The sequence below is a fragment of the Limulus polyphemus genome, unplaced genomic scaffold (assembly GCF_000517525.1).
Source record: "Limulus polyphemus unplaced genomic scaffold, Limulus_polyphemus-2.1.2 Scaffold4716, whole genome shotgun sequence".
In the NCBI taxonomy this organism is placed as follows: Eukaryota; Metazoa; Arthropoda; class Merostomata; order Xiphosura; family Limulidae; genus Limulus; species Limulus polyphemus.
In genome coordinates, this window is record NW_013670326.1 from 13,438 (window position 1) to 30,545 (window position 17,108).

Genomic DNA, 17,108 nt, shown 5'->3' on the forward strand with positions numbered 1-17,108 from the left:
TTAGCTTGTTCTCGAGGAATTATAATATTGTTTTAAAGTTTTTTTCATTTACAATAAAGTGGCATACCAAGTTTACAAAAAAATAAATAAAACAAATATTTTGGTATATGATTACATCAGAGTAGACTAAGTGGGAATAAACCATTCGAATCCTATTAACGTGTGTGCGATAATTCGCGACAGTTTAAAGTAAGGTTTACTTGTATGTGTTCTTTTCAGTTGTAATCCTTGAGAAAGGCGTAAGCTCAAACGTCGGGTTTTAATTTTTTTTTCTGTAGTGTGTTAATCCTGTTTTTTTATATTTTATTTGTTAACGTGACTTCAACTCTTCGGTTTGATCTCCAAAGTATAAGAACTGATACGTTTTTAAATGTTATCTTGTTCTGAAAGTGGCTGATCTAACGTATATCGCGGAGTGCCCTGCAACAACACTAAATAGTTCACCAAAAAAAATAATTTTATTTCTATAAGAAAGCACAACTTCTTTAAAAAACGTCTGCAAACTTTAACTACTCATTGTGGAAACATATATTTAGTATCAATGTTGTTGGTATTTTTATTATTTGATTTATTGATCATAACTAAACCTTATCAATGATGACACTAAACCTGTATGGAGACGTGACTGGCTAAAATCCGCTAAATGCACGTGGTTTGACCGCGTGTCGTGTTGCAGACGCCATTTTACTCATGGGTTATATTTGGTATAAGTTAAGAGAAGATCACTGATCACCTTTTTAAACTATAAGAAGAGTTAAAAAAATGAGTGATGAAGATAGGGATATTGATGTCGAAAGTGATGTAAGTTAATTAAGTTTTCCATTAACTTTATAACATTGCATTTTTCTGCTATGTTTACTGTGGCCTTGGAGTTCTTGTTCTACTTGTAAATGTAATATACTTCTGACAGCAACTGAGAACGTTCTGCGCAAAAAATAGTGTCAAATCGAGTAGTAGTACTATACTGATAATTATAACACTAGTAAAGACCATCAGACATTAGTAGTAGTAACTTGTATCACTAATGGATAAGTATCAGTATCACTATATAGTATAAGTTATAACTAAGTTTGATGTTAATGTTATTCACCTTCAAGTTATTGAACTCGGGAGTATATTATATTGGTATTTCTTTTCTTACACAACAACGTAGGCCTTGAATATGGGCAGGTGCCAGAGGATTGGAAGTTAATTTTTGTTATATACTAGTACCGTTACTTTTCAAGAGAGGTGATAAAAATTATTCCAGTAATTATAACCTATTACTATTAGTGTTACATCACTGGTGAGAAACATTTTTGAACGTCTGATAAAAAGATGTTTCATAAAGTAATTTAACAAAGTTTAAAATTTTGTTGGATAGTCAACATGGCTTCACTAGGGGAAAATCTTGCCTTTCTATTCTGACATTCTTTGAAGAGGCTCTGCTTACTTAGGTGAGGTTATAGGTGTAGATTGGGTGTATCTGGATTTTCAGAAATCATTTGACAAGGTGCCACATAAAAGACTTGTTAAAAAAGTTACCCATGTAGGTGTGGGAGATAGGTTGGTTTGTTGGATAGAATAGTGGCTAGAAAAAAAAGCCTAGGGTTGTTATAAATAGAATTCAATGAAACTGGATTAATGTCACAAGTGAGGTTTTTTGGGGCTAAACTTTATCACCACTGCTTCTTTTGATTTTCATCAATGACATAGGTGAAGGAATAGTAAATAGAGTATTTAAATTTGATGATGATAATAAAGATTTTGGTGGTGTTAGCCGAGAGGAGGACACCACTGGTTTACAGAAGGATTTAAATTATTTGGCAAGTTGGGTCAGTAAATAGCAAATGACGTTTAATTATAATAAATGCAAGATAATACATGTGGTGTATCACAATTTAAATTACAAGTATAATTTTGCAGGGAATAACCTTAACAGTGTAAGGGAGGAAAAAGGTTCTTGATGTTCTGGTTTATCAGTCTTTTAAGACATCCAAACAGTGTGATGTTGCTAGTGGCAGGGAAGACAGGATTGTACGTTCTGTCTGCAGAAATAATAAATACAAGTCTAAAGAGATAATGTCATTATATAGGTTATTGGTTAGACCACATTTGGAGTACTATGTTAATTCTAGGCCTATTTTCCTTGGAAAAGACATTGAATTGTTGGAAGGGGCTACTACTACTAGGATAATACCTGGGATGGAAAGGTTGTCAAATAAGGATAGGTTAAGATCTCTGAAATTGTTTTCTCTGGGAAAAAAAGAAGAGTTAGGGGGGATCTGATTGAGATGTTTAAGATTGTTAAGGGAACTGATACTGATAGTGTTGATGCATTATCTTTTTTTCATATTTAATGGTAAGGGGACACAAACATAAATGTTGGCAAGCTAGGAGTCATCTTCAGCCAAGACAGTTTCATTTTTCTAACAGGGTGGTTGACATTTGGAATAGGTTGCCTGTGGATACTGTAGAGGTAGTAAATTTAAGTGAGTTTAAGAGAAAGCTTGATAAGTATATGAATGATGAGGGTTGGCTTTGAGGTTTTATTAGAATTATTATTACCAACTTAGAGGATGGGACAGCCAAGATGGACCAATAGGTCCCTTATTGCCCTTAAACATTATGTTATATACATCACAGTAAACTACTTGTCCTTTAAATCAAAATGTTCGTAAATCAAAGCTAGAATTATTCAATTAATGTCAACACAGGCTTTATAAACATTTATACTTGAATTATCCTCTTCCACAAGCAGGCCATTTTCATGTTATCTTGCTTTAAGTGCATAATCTTTATCTATGCATTATTGAAACTTGTCTACCACATTCTAGCCTAGTCACTAAGGCTGTCAAGGTTCTTTCAAAACCCTTCCTTGTAGGGAATTTGGAATTACTAGTGTTCAAGAAGCTACCCTCATCAATGACATTAATAATTTACAACAAAATCCCAAAACTAAGAAGACTTGGAGGACTACAGGAAGCCAAGAGTTGGTTTGAAATGTTTTTTAGAAGTTAAAAACAGTAAGGCTTTCTTTAACTGAGTTAAAGATAAGCATAATGTTAAAATAGGAATTGAGCCCTTGAGGGTTGTTGAAGGAAGGGCGTTTACTCAAAATAATCTTTCTTCCTCTATCAGTAAAGAAGCCTTGAACGGTGTTCTAGATCTTGAGAAATTAGTAATGGAAAATACGATAAATGCACATGAATTTGGTATTTGCCTTGAAGATTAAAAAACATTGGGAAGTTTAAAAAATAATGCATCCTGGCCAGTAATATTTTGTTGATGTTAGGGATTACATAAGTAAGGCCCGTTATTAAAATGGTTTGTATATTTGACTCGCTGCCTATAATTACCAGGTCAATGTTTGTCACATCCTTTAACAAACAGATGTAACATTATCCAGTTTTCCGATACCTGATCACTAGTCTTGCGTTTGTGGTGGTAAAAGTTCTAGAGAGACTGATTAAAGATGTTTGACAAAGTAAAATTTTATTGAAAAACCAGTATGGTTTCGTAAGGGGGAAAACCTTGTCTCGTGAACCTTTTGGCCTTCTTAAAAGATGTCACTGCCTTATGCTGAAGAGGGTAAAGGTGTGGATTTTGTATATCTGGATTTTCAATACCACATGAAAGACTAAAGAGAATTATCATTGAAATCAACTCAATAATGTTATGAAACAAAAATATTTTGGTGGATCAGTATCTTAAGCCTTCCAGGAAGTGTGCTATTGCCAGTGGGAGAGCCAAAAGGATTTTGAGTTATATCTACAGGAATGTTATTATTTGTTCTGAAATTATACCCCCCACTCCCAATACACGGTTTAATCAGAATGCTTACTGGAAAGTAAAATTTATATTGTTTTATAAAGATGAATTTTATTGTTTGAGATTATTTCCCTAAGATCCACTACAAAAAAGGAATAAATAAGAATGAATTTTAAATTTATTTCTAATAGTGAAACTGAAATATTGTCAAGAGCTAACAGTTAGGCCTAACAACTTTTTGCACTCAGTGGTTTAGGCTGGTCTGTAATTATGTTTAGGTTGTGTTAATAGTTTTTATTAGTTTGTAATTATGTTTAGGTTGTGTTAACAGTTTTTACTAGTCTGGAATTATGTTTAGGTTAGGTTAATAACTTTTACTAGTCTGGAATTATGTTTAGGTTGTGTTAACAGTTTTTACTAGTCTGTAATTATGTTTAGGTTAGGCTAATAGTTTTTACTAGTCTGGAATTATATTTAGGTTAGGTTAATAGTTTTTAGTAGTCTGGAATTATGTTTAGGTTGTGTTAACAGTTTTTACTAGTCTGTAATTATGTTTAGGTTGTGTTAACAGTTTTTACCAGTCTGTAATTATGTTTAGGTTGTGTTAACAGTTTTTACTAGTCTGTAATTATGTTTAGGTTGTGTTAATAGTTTTTACTGATCAGTTAGGACAATTATTTATTAATGCCTACTATTGTTACAAATGTGTATCATTACAGTTTACAATGTACTGCGTTTATTTCAATATTGCTCATCAATAACCTGAAAGTTTACCAGTTTAACTGAAAATCACCAAAAAGCATTTACATGCCCAAATTTTAACTTTTCCCTGTTCAAACAGAATGCCTCCATATAAATACATATTAATTCTTAGTTGTCATAGACAGTAAAATTTAACTTTTATTAAAAAAAAATTTAATATATATATAATTTAAAATCAACATTGGGCAGGTTAGAAGGAATACACGGTACTAGTTGTAGGCTGGTAGGGTATCAAAGGTTCAGGCAGAGCTAGCAAAGGACTCCAAGCTGTATATTTTACTTGCCTTTTATGTGAATTATGTTGTAATTGAAGCAAGTGCAAAGGTAATTGTTTTACAAATAAAATAATTGTACAAGATTAGTAAACAGAGAAGGAAGAAGCTTTTAAAATATCGTCCTGAGTGGTAGCTTGCTACTCTTACACCAACAAAATTATTTTATTCTTAGCTGAACATGTGAGGTTGTTTAAAAGTATAGCCTCATTAGTTATATCTTAAAGAATAAAAGTCTTGTTTCCACAGATTAATACACCTTATTATCACTGTTAACTTTCACCTCCAGACTTCAAAATTTGTACACAGACACTGCTTTAAAGATTTATTTTAAATATATCAAGGAACCAGAAAAATAAAAACATCTAATTTATTTCTACATACTGTAAAGAACTATTTCAAAATGCTTAAAAAAATGGGATATAATGTATTATTGAATACGAACAAAATACAATATACACGTTCTAGGACGTATTTAGATATATTTTTAAATATCTTCAGTTTAAAGTGTACTAACAATTTTGCTGAAGGTGAAAGTATTTAAAATATCAAATTTGTTGTGATTAAGGTTTTTAACTAACTCTTCCTTTCCTGTTTTAAATTCAGTACAGAAATTGGTTCTATGTAGGAATATGACTTGGTAATGAATTAAGAGTTTGATAAATGTATAGTTTTACTTCTGGGCAATGTTAGTGTTATATAGAATGAAACACATTACACTTTCCAAAAGGGTGTACCATCACATGGTTAGCAGCTCAGTGGGTTGTTCTGATGCTGCAAGGTATAATATTCTTTTCCTTTGATATTTTTCTTTCATCCAGTGATATCACTTACATTTTATTTTGGGTTATTTCTTACTTGCGGGCAGCATGGCTCTAACATTCTACGTCCGAGACACTTAATTTAAGAAATGGGGTTAACTTGAGGGAAGGAGGTGCTCACTGCATACATATTCCTGCTGTTCTTCTAGTATAAACAACACCGTCTTAAATATCTTGAGCCTGAAGATCCCAGGAAGTCAAAGAGGTCCCCAGAACTTCCCAACATTGAGCCTGCTGGCCCTCAAGACTTTCCCTTATTTATGTGTCAGGACTACTGCATTGAATTTAAAATATGGTAGCAAAAATTTCTGATAACATACAAGTAAGACCAGGCTCAGAAGGCCTGGCATGGTCTGGTGGTTAGGACGCTTGACTCTCAATCTCCTGTCACGTTCAATCCTTGTCCCACCAAATGTGCTCACCCTTTCAGCTGTGGGGGCATAATAATGTGATGGTCAATCCCACTGTTCATTGGTAAAAGAGTAGCCCAAGAGTTGGTGGTGGGTGGTGATGACTAGCTGCCTTTCCTCTAGTCTTGCACTGTTAAATTAGGGATGGCTAGTGCAGATAGCCCTCGTGTAGCTTTGCACGAAATTCATAACAAACAAACCATATTCACGTGTTTGAGTTTCGTGTACAAAAAATTAAATAAGATAAATAAAAAAAGATTTAAAACAAACGAAAGTGGGTGCATAATATTATTTTAGAATCTACTGATCCCCTGAAAGAAGTGAAATTCAGGAAGTATGTGTCCCACTAAAGTTAATAGATAAAAAAGTCATTTTTAAAAACATAATTAATGTATAGAAACTGAATAGATCATATGTTGTATTGTTGCTGTAAATTAAAGAAATACATAGATCTGATATTTGTTATTGATGAAAAACTTGTATTTTATATATTCAGTTTTAACTTGTTTTACATTTATTAACATATTTCACTTTTTTTCTCCCTGATGTACTTACCTAACCTGGTCAGAGAAATACAAATCTCGACCAGTCAACAACAAAATGTCATCAAACATTTAGCACGGTTGCCGAAAGCATATTGTGTAATGTAAGTGCAAGTGTACTTATCTTATTCATTGGACTAAAGAAATATGTCTGGAGCTTTCAGAAGGAAATACTATAAACAAAAACCATTATCAATATCAAAAACATTACACATTTCCCATCTCTGATGTTTGTGTGAAGTATTTTTAAAACCACTGTGTTCAACTTCCTAGTGTAGTTTTAATAAACAACCCCTTACAATCTTATAAATGTTAACTTCTGTTACAAGTGTTGTTTACGTCATTGTGAGGCTTAACCATCCGTTACGTCTAACTTTTAAAATCCACTGAGAACCAGCCAGTTTTATATGTCCAGGGGAATTTTGATGCTACGAAGTGCAAAGATAATTTCAGCCTATCAAAAAGGCAGAACTTATAATAAATTTGTTAATTTCTCTTCCGTTTTCCACAGAATTAAGTTTTAAGTTCATGGAAATTAAAAACCATTTTTATGTTTCCCAGGTCTGTATTTTTATGAAAACTTACATAACGATATTGACTGGTATTAACTGTTAATGTGAAAAATTATAAATTATTTAGGTCATTCTCCCAATAAAATGTGGTCAGCATGGAACACCAAGAATATATATAAATGTACAATCTTAAGTGTCTAATATTTGTAAATAAAATTGCTCTTTCAGGCAGAAAAAAGGGCACACCATAATGCTCTAGAAAGGAAAAGACGAGATCACATCAAAGACAGCTTTAGCAGCTTGAGAGATGCTGTTCCAGCACTGCGTGGAGAAAAGGTACTTAAAATGGTATATGAAATTATTTATGAATTTTAACATGTGTGAACATGACACGATTATGTTAAATTTAACATCAGAACAAAAAACACAACAAACTACACCGTGGAAAAAAGCAAAATACTCACTATTAAGAAATGTAGAAGTCAGACTAGGACTAGCAAATCTAACCTCTATTCACATATGAAATGAAAGAAGTAAAAAACACTTCACAATTAAGAAGTGACAGCATTTCAGCTGTTGTGACACTATCAAGTTGGTTAATTAATCCTAGTGAAACAAACCTAAGAAAGAGAGGGAAAAATTAATAGAAAAAATAGATAATAATAATAATAAGTAAAGTCTTATAAATACTTCTTTTAAAATAAAAAACTTGAGTTTAACTTTATAATGCCTATAACGTAGTAACTCATGCAATATTGACCCCGACTTGTATGCTGTTAAAATGGGTATACAGTTGTATATATGATCTTAAACCACGTGTGCTAGAAACCCATGGTTACCTTGACGTAACTTGTTTTCAGAACATTTATTCACTATGATAGTTTTTAACAGTTTTGTATAAAGTTTCTCTAATGTAATCTTTTTTGGAATTTTAATAACATGTTGCAACATTTTTCAGTTAAATATTTAAAAATAAATCATGTTGTTTATAACCATTATTGTTAAATCTTAACGTCTACATTAGAAAGAAAATATTTCTGTTTCTTACATTTATATACTTGTTGAATGAACATTAATTTTGTGTAAAGCAAGTCCACGGACTTGGGAAAACTCTGTTTATTATAAATAATGCCTATCAACATAAGTGTTTATTATTTTTAGTTTGGTGGTTTGCTTGACATTATATTAAGACTGATGATAATTTTAAATATCTTTCTTCACCGGACTTTTACGGGAACAAGCATAATCAAAACTCAATAATATGTGATCATAGTTTTTACTGTATAGAGTGTATTGGTTAGTGTTGAATAAAATACTTGTGAGAAGAAAAATTAGCTTAATTTTGTCCTCTTAAGCTTTTTTTCTTTTTCTAACAGTCTTCTCGGGCCCAGATTTTAAAGAAAGCTGCAGATTATATCCAGTTTATGAGAAGAAGAAACTCTTCACACCACCAAGATATAGATGACCTGAAAAGACAAAATAAGATTTTAGAAGATCAGAGTAAGAACAAACAATTTAACTGTAATATTTGTTCATATTAAATACTTGTAATGTAACAATTAACATCTGGAAAGCAACTGGGACTTGAAATTTAAAAAAATTAACCTATAGAAATAGCTTTCTCTCTATTTAAAATAATAAAATTTGCTGAATGTCTAACTACTTAAAGTAACTCGTAAGTTTTAGGTACTTCCTTTTCCAGTTGACAGTTCTTTGTTTCTTCATATAAATTGAAAATGCTCATCAATATTTGGACAAATATAACTTCCAAATATGAAACTAACTTCCTGGAGGGTTTTGATACATAAGAATTCCAAAACACACTTTCCTTCATTGACACTATAGCTATTTCTCTATCTCTTTGCCCATCTAAACATTGAGAATGCTTGCCCCAGTCTTTTTATACCCCGTTCGAATGCCATTGGCAAATTCTAATTTGCAAAATTCTCCATTAGCTTCACTGAGCCCTCTATCCAAGCACTGTATAAAAGCACCTCATTCAGATAATGTAATCACTATTTTTGACGAAGCAATCGGCACGGGTTTCTATAAACAGGAGTGCTGTAATTATTCACAGTTCATGTTGCGACGTTGAACGTGCTTTGTGTTACTATGGTTGTATCTTCATATATTTATAAGTTATTCTAATAATAATAAAAAAACAAGCACCGACGGGTATGAATTCCCTAGTTAATGTTTTTACTATGTAGGCTATTCGGACCTCTTTTCTTCCATCTCTGTTATCTGGTATTTGTCAATGGCCAGGGAGGGGTCATTCTCAGTCTAGGCTGTCCGTCATACGATCAGTTGTGATATGGATACATATATGCGGACTGTGGGGGTCTGAGGCACATTTTGCAAATGACCCAAACCAGCTGGGGAGAATTTACACCCGCTTTTTCTGGCTCCTTCTTTCACTAGGTCAGCTTCAACAGAGGATCTTTTTGATCAGCCACCTCCAACTCCTTTTTCTTCAGTTGGTTACTTGGGTTGGTGAGATCTTGGGAGTTTCTCCTATTGCATTTGACTCTACCCCTTCCTTGTTGGCAAAAAGGACAATAAGTGACTACTTGGTTTCTCCTCCTTCTCCTGATATTGCTGTTCAGGTTGGGAGATTTGCCGCTAAGTTACACGACGGGATAGCTATGTTTAGTCCCTCGTGTTTATTGGAACAGCCTGCTTTGACTTATCACCACCAAGAGCAGGTATATTTAGATTCTCAACTACTTGCCCCCCTTTTGGGCCTGGGGGGGGTCTTGATTGGAACCTGTGATCACTCTAAACAGATCACAGTTTCTCAGATTTGTCTTACTCTCACAACTGTACTGAGGTATTTATTTTTGATCCAACTTTTGTTGGAAGTCTATCAATGTTCTCCTCTGCAATTTGAGGACGAGCTGGAGATTTTATAGATGTCTACCTCAGTCAGATTGACTTCTTCTGTTCTTTCTTTGGTTTCCTGGCTTGTTTGTTGTTGAGATTTATTGGGTAGAGGTTCTTTGTTAGAAGGTATTTGTTTACCGTCTTCTGCCCTCAGGGAGCTATGGGAAGCTCTCTTTCTCCATCTCATGTTGTTTGCTGGAGTTCCAAAGGCTTTAGAATAAAAATTTGATTCAGTTTGTTTATTTTCTTTTTTATTGTTGTTGGCTTCTCCCTTTCTGGCACTAATTTGGGAGTATCAGCTCATAGTTTTGCCCAACCTCCTCCTTAGGTTCACAGGTCTATTGGTTCCCATAATAGAGTCCATCAGTATTCTCGAGAATTTTCGGCTCAGAGGGACCGTTGACAACAGCATCAGTATACCTCCCTTGGGCGAGGAAGCAGTGGGAGCACATTTACATCACTCTGGACATATGGAGTTTTTTCCCGGGATTCATGGGTAGTCCATGTTCTGGATTCAGGGTTGTTTAATCTTTACATCACCTCCACCTTTATCTGTGCAACCTATTACCTTGACACCTCCAACAGAAGAGGAGTCTACCCTCCATATCAACGTTCTCAAACTCCTTGCAATACACCAGGCAATGCTTCAAGGTCTGTCTCTCTTTAAGGTCATGGTACAATTCCATGGTGGTATCTCAGATTTCTCAACAAGGAGGCACACATTTTCGAGACCTTGTTTTCATACCTTGGATTTTCTCTACAGGGCGATTTTCCATTATACCAGTCTTTTAGCATATCATGTTCCAGGAGTGATGAGTTTAATTGCAGATCACTTGTCTCGATCCAACCAGATTCTTCCGATGGAATGGATGCTACGTTGCAAGTTTTTTTCGCTGGATTTGCTCTCAGTTTTGGTCTCCAATACCTCATCCTCAAGTATTGGCAGTAGATGTATTTAGTCAGGACTGGACAGGTTTACATCTGTATGCATTTCTTCCGATTCGGCTATTGTCCTGGATTCTGACTATGGTTTGCTTCATTCCCTGTTGTTTTAACTTGGTTGCACCATATTGACCAGCTCAAATGTGGTTTCCGCTTCTTTAGTATCTGTAGGAATATCTTCCTCCACCTCTTCCACATTGGCAATCTCTGAGACAACTTCGATCAGACATTCTCCACCCAGATGTTTGGAAACTCAGTTTTTATGCTTGGAAGTTATGCGGTCCTTTGCTTGAAATAAGGGTTTAACTTCCACAGTTTCTCTGTATTTAACTAAATCTTTCCGTAGGCCAACCACAGTAGTTGATCAACGAAAATGGCATACTTATTGTCAGTGGTGTATTAAAACGAATTTCCACCCTTTTCATCCTCAAGTACCTACCATATCCCATTTTTGTATTTGAGACGGGTTTTGCTTTGTTTACAGTGGCTTTATATGAAGCATCCTTATCCACTCTCTTTTCGTATTACAAATATTGGAAGGTTTTTGAATCCTCAGTACTATCAGGTCTACTCAAAACCCTTCGTATTCTTCGAGCCAGATGACCCTTTCAGTTAATGAATTGTGATTTTACAGTTGTTTTATATTGTGTTTTTTGTTGTTGTTGGCACATGGACGTTGTCAGTTGGAGTTGTTTGCAATTCATGTTCTTCGGACTCTTTGTCTTTCCACATTTGTCCTGCTTTACCTCAGTAGGTCTTTTCTTCCCAAGACAACCAGGGTAAGGGACCCTTCTCACCAATCCATTTGCCAGCCATTTCTCACCTTTATGACTGCTCCAATCCTGACTGTTTGTTATGTCCTGTTATGGCCCTCACAAGTTGTGTAGCTCGTACTACCTGATTTCAAGGTAGTAGGAATCAATTGTTCATTCGTTGGAATCCTTCTTTTTCCCGTGACCTATCTCCCATTACCCTAACACGGTGTCTTTTTAATTTTATTCATAGGGCCTTTAATGGATTATAGTTACAGGAGAGGACTCTTTTGTGTGTCATCTCACCAGATTTATTATAGCCACTCAGTTGAATTGCCCTCTGGAAGACATTGTGCAGTCTGGTATGTGGACTACTACTAATACTTTCCCATCTCATTACTTACATGATCTGGAAGTTTCCTCTTCTGAGGGTTTTTGACTAACCCCAGTAGTTATTTTGCCCATGTCTGTTACCAATTTTTACCATAGGTGAATATTTTCCTCAATCATATACTCTTTTTTTGTATTTCCAGGGTTCCTTTATTATTTCACTGGATCCCACTCTGTGGCGAGTGTTGCCCAGGCAGGGACGCTTTCTCTTGTCAATTCTGCTCTAGCAACCACTTTCGCTATAATTACTACAGATTGCAACAGGTTCTGTTGAAATGGGGTGTTCCGTAAGACCATCTAGGGACCTACAGGATGGTATTATCTTATTATTATTATGGACTGCCACTCATGGCCTATCATGAGTAAAATGAAAGGGGATCCTGCCTGTCCCTGCCAATCTTCATGTTGAATAAATCAGGGTCGGTTTGCTTTTAAAAATGTGGAGAACTTGGTTCACCTGTTCCACAGTTTCCAGAGCACTGTTCCTCAGGATTCCAGAAACGTACAAACTCCCCTAAACTCTGCTAGTGGAGCTTGGGAGTTCTTACCACCCCAGTTTCCAGTTGCTGGGGTGACGGGCAGAGGCTTTTTTCCACTCCTGGAGAAGAGGACGAAGTTGGGGGGCCCTCCTACTCGGGTCCCTGGATGTTTTTCACAGATGTCACTAGGAGCAGCACCAACCTCCACAGGAGCCTACTCGTAATTCTGGTTCAGAATTTGCGCAATTGGGGGGGTGCATGGCCCTTCTCTTTGATCCATGTCGGTTTTGTATATTGTTCATTTGTGTTTCTCCTCATAATTCCAAATACGATGTGGTTCCATCCTAGGTCCTTGGTTGAGCACAGATTCCACGTCCTCTCAATAATTCCAAGGGCAAGTGGAATACTCATTGCCCACCTGGTTGGGGAGTGAGGATGAATGTTCATAATTCCAGACCAGATGAGTTCTGTTCCTTTGGTTGAGTATGGCATACATAATCTCATCATTCTGAGCCTGGGCTGTTGCCTTTTGGAATTCTTCAAGTAGAAGAGAATGTTTGTCCACTTCGGTGTTGCTTAATTTCTCGTTGTGGTTCTGGTGGTGCGAAACACATCACTCTATGGCTACAATTTGGGATCAAGAGAATGTTTGTCCACTTCGGTGTTGCTTAATTTCTCGTTGTGGTTCTGGTGGTGTGAAACACATCACTCTATGGCTACAGTTTGGGATCCAATCAAAAGTATATATATATATCATTGGGGTCCAATAGTCCTAGCCACCAATGTGGGATATAGGTACCATGACCCCTAAATTCCAACCCCGAGTTGTGGAACCTCGGTTATCTGGTTGGGGCTGGCTTATACTGAAGATTACTCATATTCTTTTCCACCTTTGATGAGTTCATAGTGAAGAGCAAATTATAATTTGCCAAGGGCATTCAAGTAGGGTATAACAAATCTGGAGCAAGCATTCTCAGTACTCAGATGGGCAAAGAGTTGAAACCCTGGAGATGGAGAAATAACTATAGTGTCAGCAGAGGTAAGTATTATTGGAAATATATTTTCAGTTTAGGAAAATATTAACTTCCGATAGGTACTTACCTCCTCTCACATAAATAGCTATTCTCATTCAGTGCTGCCCTCTATATTGCAAAAAATGTTTTGCGCATGTCACAAGCCTCGAAACTTCCACCCATATGGAATTGACTATTTCAAATGTGTCTTGCATGTAAATTATCATATAATAATTGTCAAACAATAACAGTGCGACACACACTCTTGACACATGTGACTCTCTCTATTAAACTCTACCAAACTATCACTTCTCGTTTGGCAGTACATGTTATAACTTTTAGTTTGTGCTCTCTTCAAGTGTTTTATTTGAATTTTCTTCCATATCTTTGTGTTAATTTCTCTCAATAAGTTTACTCTTTATTATACAATAGTGACATTTGTAACTTGTTGAGTTATTCCGAAGTGGAATTACTTTATATCTACCTGGTTACGGAACGTATTACTTCGTTACATACAGAATAACAGCACAACAAAATACAACCTAACTCAGTACAAGTAATAATGATATTGTTTTCCATAATTGACTTGTACTTTTATTTAAGTCTGATGTATTAAAACTTAACACTGTCACTATATAGACATTTTGATTCCCTGCTACTGGACTAAAGTATGTAAATGTGTAATAATAATGTAAGATTTTGTTAGAAGTGTGATTTTACTTCCACTGAACTTTAAAAATAATTTTTAGTGTATGGAACTCTTCAAGTATCTTGGTATTTTAATCAAGTTCAAATATAGTACAAAGTTTTTTGGATGATAATAGAGTAAGTCTCTTTCACATTTTTGAAAGAAAACAATTTGGTAATACAGTATGAGAACTAAAAAAGTACAAGTACACGCATAAAGCAGTTTGATGTAATAAATAGACTATAACAATTAATGCTCCAGCGTTGACCGTAGACATTCTAAAATGAAACAGATTATTATTATTTTTCGGGAGTTTTCAGATTCTCCTTTGCCCTTTTTATTTCTGTTTATTTAAATGGTTTACTTGAAACGTTTATTTAAAATATTTTGACATTGATGTTTTTGTAAATACAGTACATTCTCGATTAACGTGCACCACGCCATTAAGAGCAGACTTTTTCAGTCTCATTCTTTTTTTCTGTTATTTGTAACCAAAATAAATCTTATTGTAACGGGCACATCGATATTCCGAATCAAGTGCGTTGTCTTTAGTCTCACTTTCTATACAGGCACTCGATAAAGTGGGCAGTTATCTTTGTATGCTTGTACGGTATACTGCTAAATTCCAAACATTCCAAAAGGATGACCAATATTCAAGCGCTTGCGATGTTTATTGGATCGGCTCCGAACCATATACTGTAATAAATGTTTTCACAGATTAAAAGTGCAATCTTATTACTCTGGGGAATTCTTGTTGCAAACACTGCAGAATAGATAAGCTGATAAATTCTGCATCATGTTGTCGGAGCATGGGTCAAGTTGGATTATTTCTGTGCGTGTTTCGTTGCTCATGAAAGTAACGCATTACGGTGTCATATAAACGGTCTAATGACACAAGCAGTGATTTGTTGTTTTATTTTCAGCAGATTTCTACTTCAGTCGTTGATAGTAAAATAAACGTGAAATGTTTAGCAGTTCAACCTCTGAAGAGAAGTACTTTGAAACTTTGTGACCAGTTATAAAGAAAAAAAGAGCACAACTAATCCACCCCCCTGAGACCTCTTGTTGACAACACTCCATGATGTCATGGCAACATGCAACTCATGAACACCCAAGTCCTGCATACACCATACAGTTAATGTGTTACATAAAACAAAGATTTTAAAAGTTCTAAAAAAAGATTACTAACATATTGTAGAAGAAAATGTATAACCCTGAAAATGTCCATCACTGAAACAATAACTTAAAGGTATGTAAACCTGATCCAAGAAATATGGCAACAAATACAACCATACAGACAATGATAACTGTAAAAGTATTTAGACCTGTTAACCTGATTCAACATTAAACCATGCCTTGATGTACTAATTACTTGATCAGCAGTTTTAATATTGTTGTAAAACAATTTCTCAAAATATTAACGTGTGAAAAAAAAAAATTCATAATAATTTGAAGTGTATATGCTTGATTTTATCTTTGATTGTGAAGAGATGCATACATTATCATCTATGTACATTGTTATCTACTCAAATTGGGCCAGGTGTAGCTAATAGTTACCGTACCTGAATGTAGAACTGAAAGGTTCACATTTCACATCATGTTGCTAAAACAAAATCATTCAGGCCACAGGTGCATTAAAAGAGTGATAGTCAACTCCCACTATTAGATTACAGTAGCCCAAGGGTTAGTAGTGAGTGTTGTTGATTCTGTTTTTACTTTTTCCAGTACGATCTATGGAAAAGGCCAAGGCTACGGGAAACTACACGGCTTCTACTATATTAGATACAAGTCACATCAACAGCAAAAGTAATACAATATCAGCGTTTGATAGATGGTCAGGCTCGGAGAGCTCAGATACCGAAGATTCTGGACAAAGCCACTGTAAGAAAAGGAAGATAAGTTCTCCTACCGCCTAGATGCTTCAAATCGATGGTATTAACAGCCTCTGTTTTTACTGCCATCATCTGTCAAATGTGTATTTTCTAAGTATGTATATGTGTTTCTCTAAGAAAGGAAAAGATTGTCGGACATGAGACGTAATTGCGTTTGAGGTTGACTGATGTTTTTGGAAAATTCTTGAAGGGAACAAGCTTTCGGATAATGAATCTACCTATTTATATGTGAAAATTACAAATAACTACATTTGAATGAGTTTCTGTTGATTAATAATTTATTCAAGCAAAAAGTGACTTTTATGTTTATTTTTTGCAATTTTTCAAAATTATGTAAAACAAGTTAATTTCCTAAACTAATCAAATTTTAGATTGATGTTCCCATTAATGTTTAATACTTAGCCAGATATTAATACTCCAGTATCTTTGACCAGGATTTCTGGATATTTGAAGTGAATGTGTGCATATTAAACAAAATAGCAGCACAAAATATAGATTTATATTTACTGTGGGTAATGGAATGAATTCTGTTATATTTGTATCCAGGTTATGTAACAATGAACGTCTTGTGATTAGTGACTCGTGTGTTGTATATTTCATTGAGAATAAATGAGTTGTCTGTGATAAGTTAAAAATAATGCCTTTGACTCTTCTACTTATCTTTGTACAGCATCGTTGATTTTGGTTTTTACATCCACTTGTACGTTGACATGTTCCACATTTTTTGAGGACTATAATTTAGTATTGGAAGAAGGCTGCCTGAAGGTATTTTAGTGTGTGTGTGTATGTGTAAAGTTCCATTTATGTTTTACATGTAAGTTAGTTTTCAGTGTATGTAAATAAATATATATATAAGTTTGTGTATAAGTAAGTCATGAAGTATGATAATACCAATATAACATTAATAGCATTACTTTCCATTAAGATATACCTTGTGTTGTTAGACACCTTGAACACCAGCTCATGATATCCAAAAATGAAGTGATAGTTCCAGTAACAT

The 17,108-nt window shown here is 34.8% G+C and overlaps 1 protein-coding gene across 2 annotated transcripts; it reads left to right on the plus strand.

Moving 5' to 3' along the window:
• The first annotated feature begins 595 nt into the window (after positions 1-595).
• Positions 596-16,746, plus strand: LOC106471589 (protein max-like). 2 transcript variants are annotated; one of them, XM_013932202.2, is made up of 4 exons: positions 596-801; positions 7,298-7,417; positions 8,446-8,569; positions 15,942-16,746. In XM_013932202.2, exons 1-4 carry the CDS (start codon positions 763-765, stop codon positions 16,130-16,132), a joined length of 474 nt encoding a protein of 157 aa, XP_013787656.1. In that variant the 5' UTR covers positions 596-762; the 3' UTR covers positions 16,133-16,746. The 2 variants fall into 2 exon arrangements, with proteins under 2 accessions (XP_013787656.1, XP_013787657.1); XM_013932203.2 differs by having other exon boundaries at positions 616-801; positions 7,298-7,405.
• The last annotated feature ends 362 nt before the right edge of the window (positions 16,747-17,108 follow it).

Excerpts from the sequence above, each read along its gene's own strand:
- LOC106471589 (XM_013932202.2), top strand. The coding sequence starts at position 763 with ATGAGTGATGAAGATAGGGATATTGATGTCGAAAGTGAT. Across the intron at positions 7,418-8,445 it reads GAGAAAAGGTACTTAAAATG|TCTTCTCGGGCCCAGATTTT; the intron begins GTATATGAAATT and ends TTTTTCTAACAG. Across the intron at positions 8,570-15,941 it reads TAAGATTTTAGAAGATCAGA|TACGATCTATGGAAAAGGCC; the intron begins GTAAGAACAAAC and ends TACTTTTTCCAG.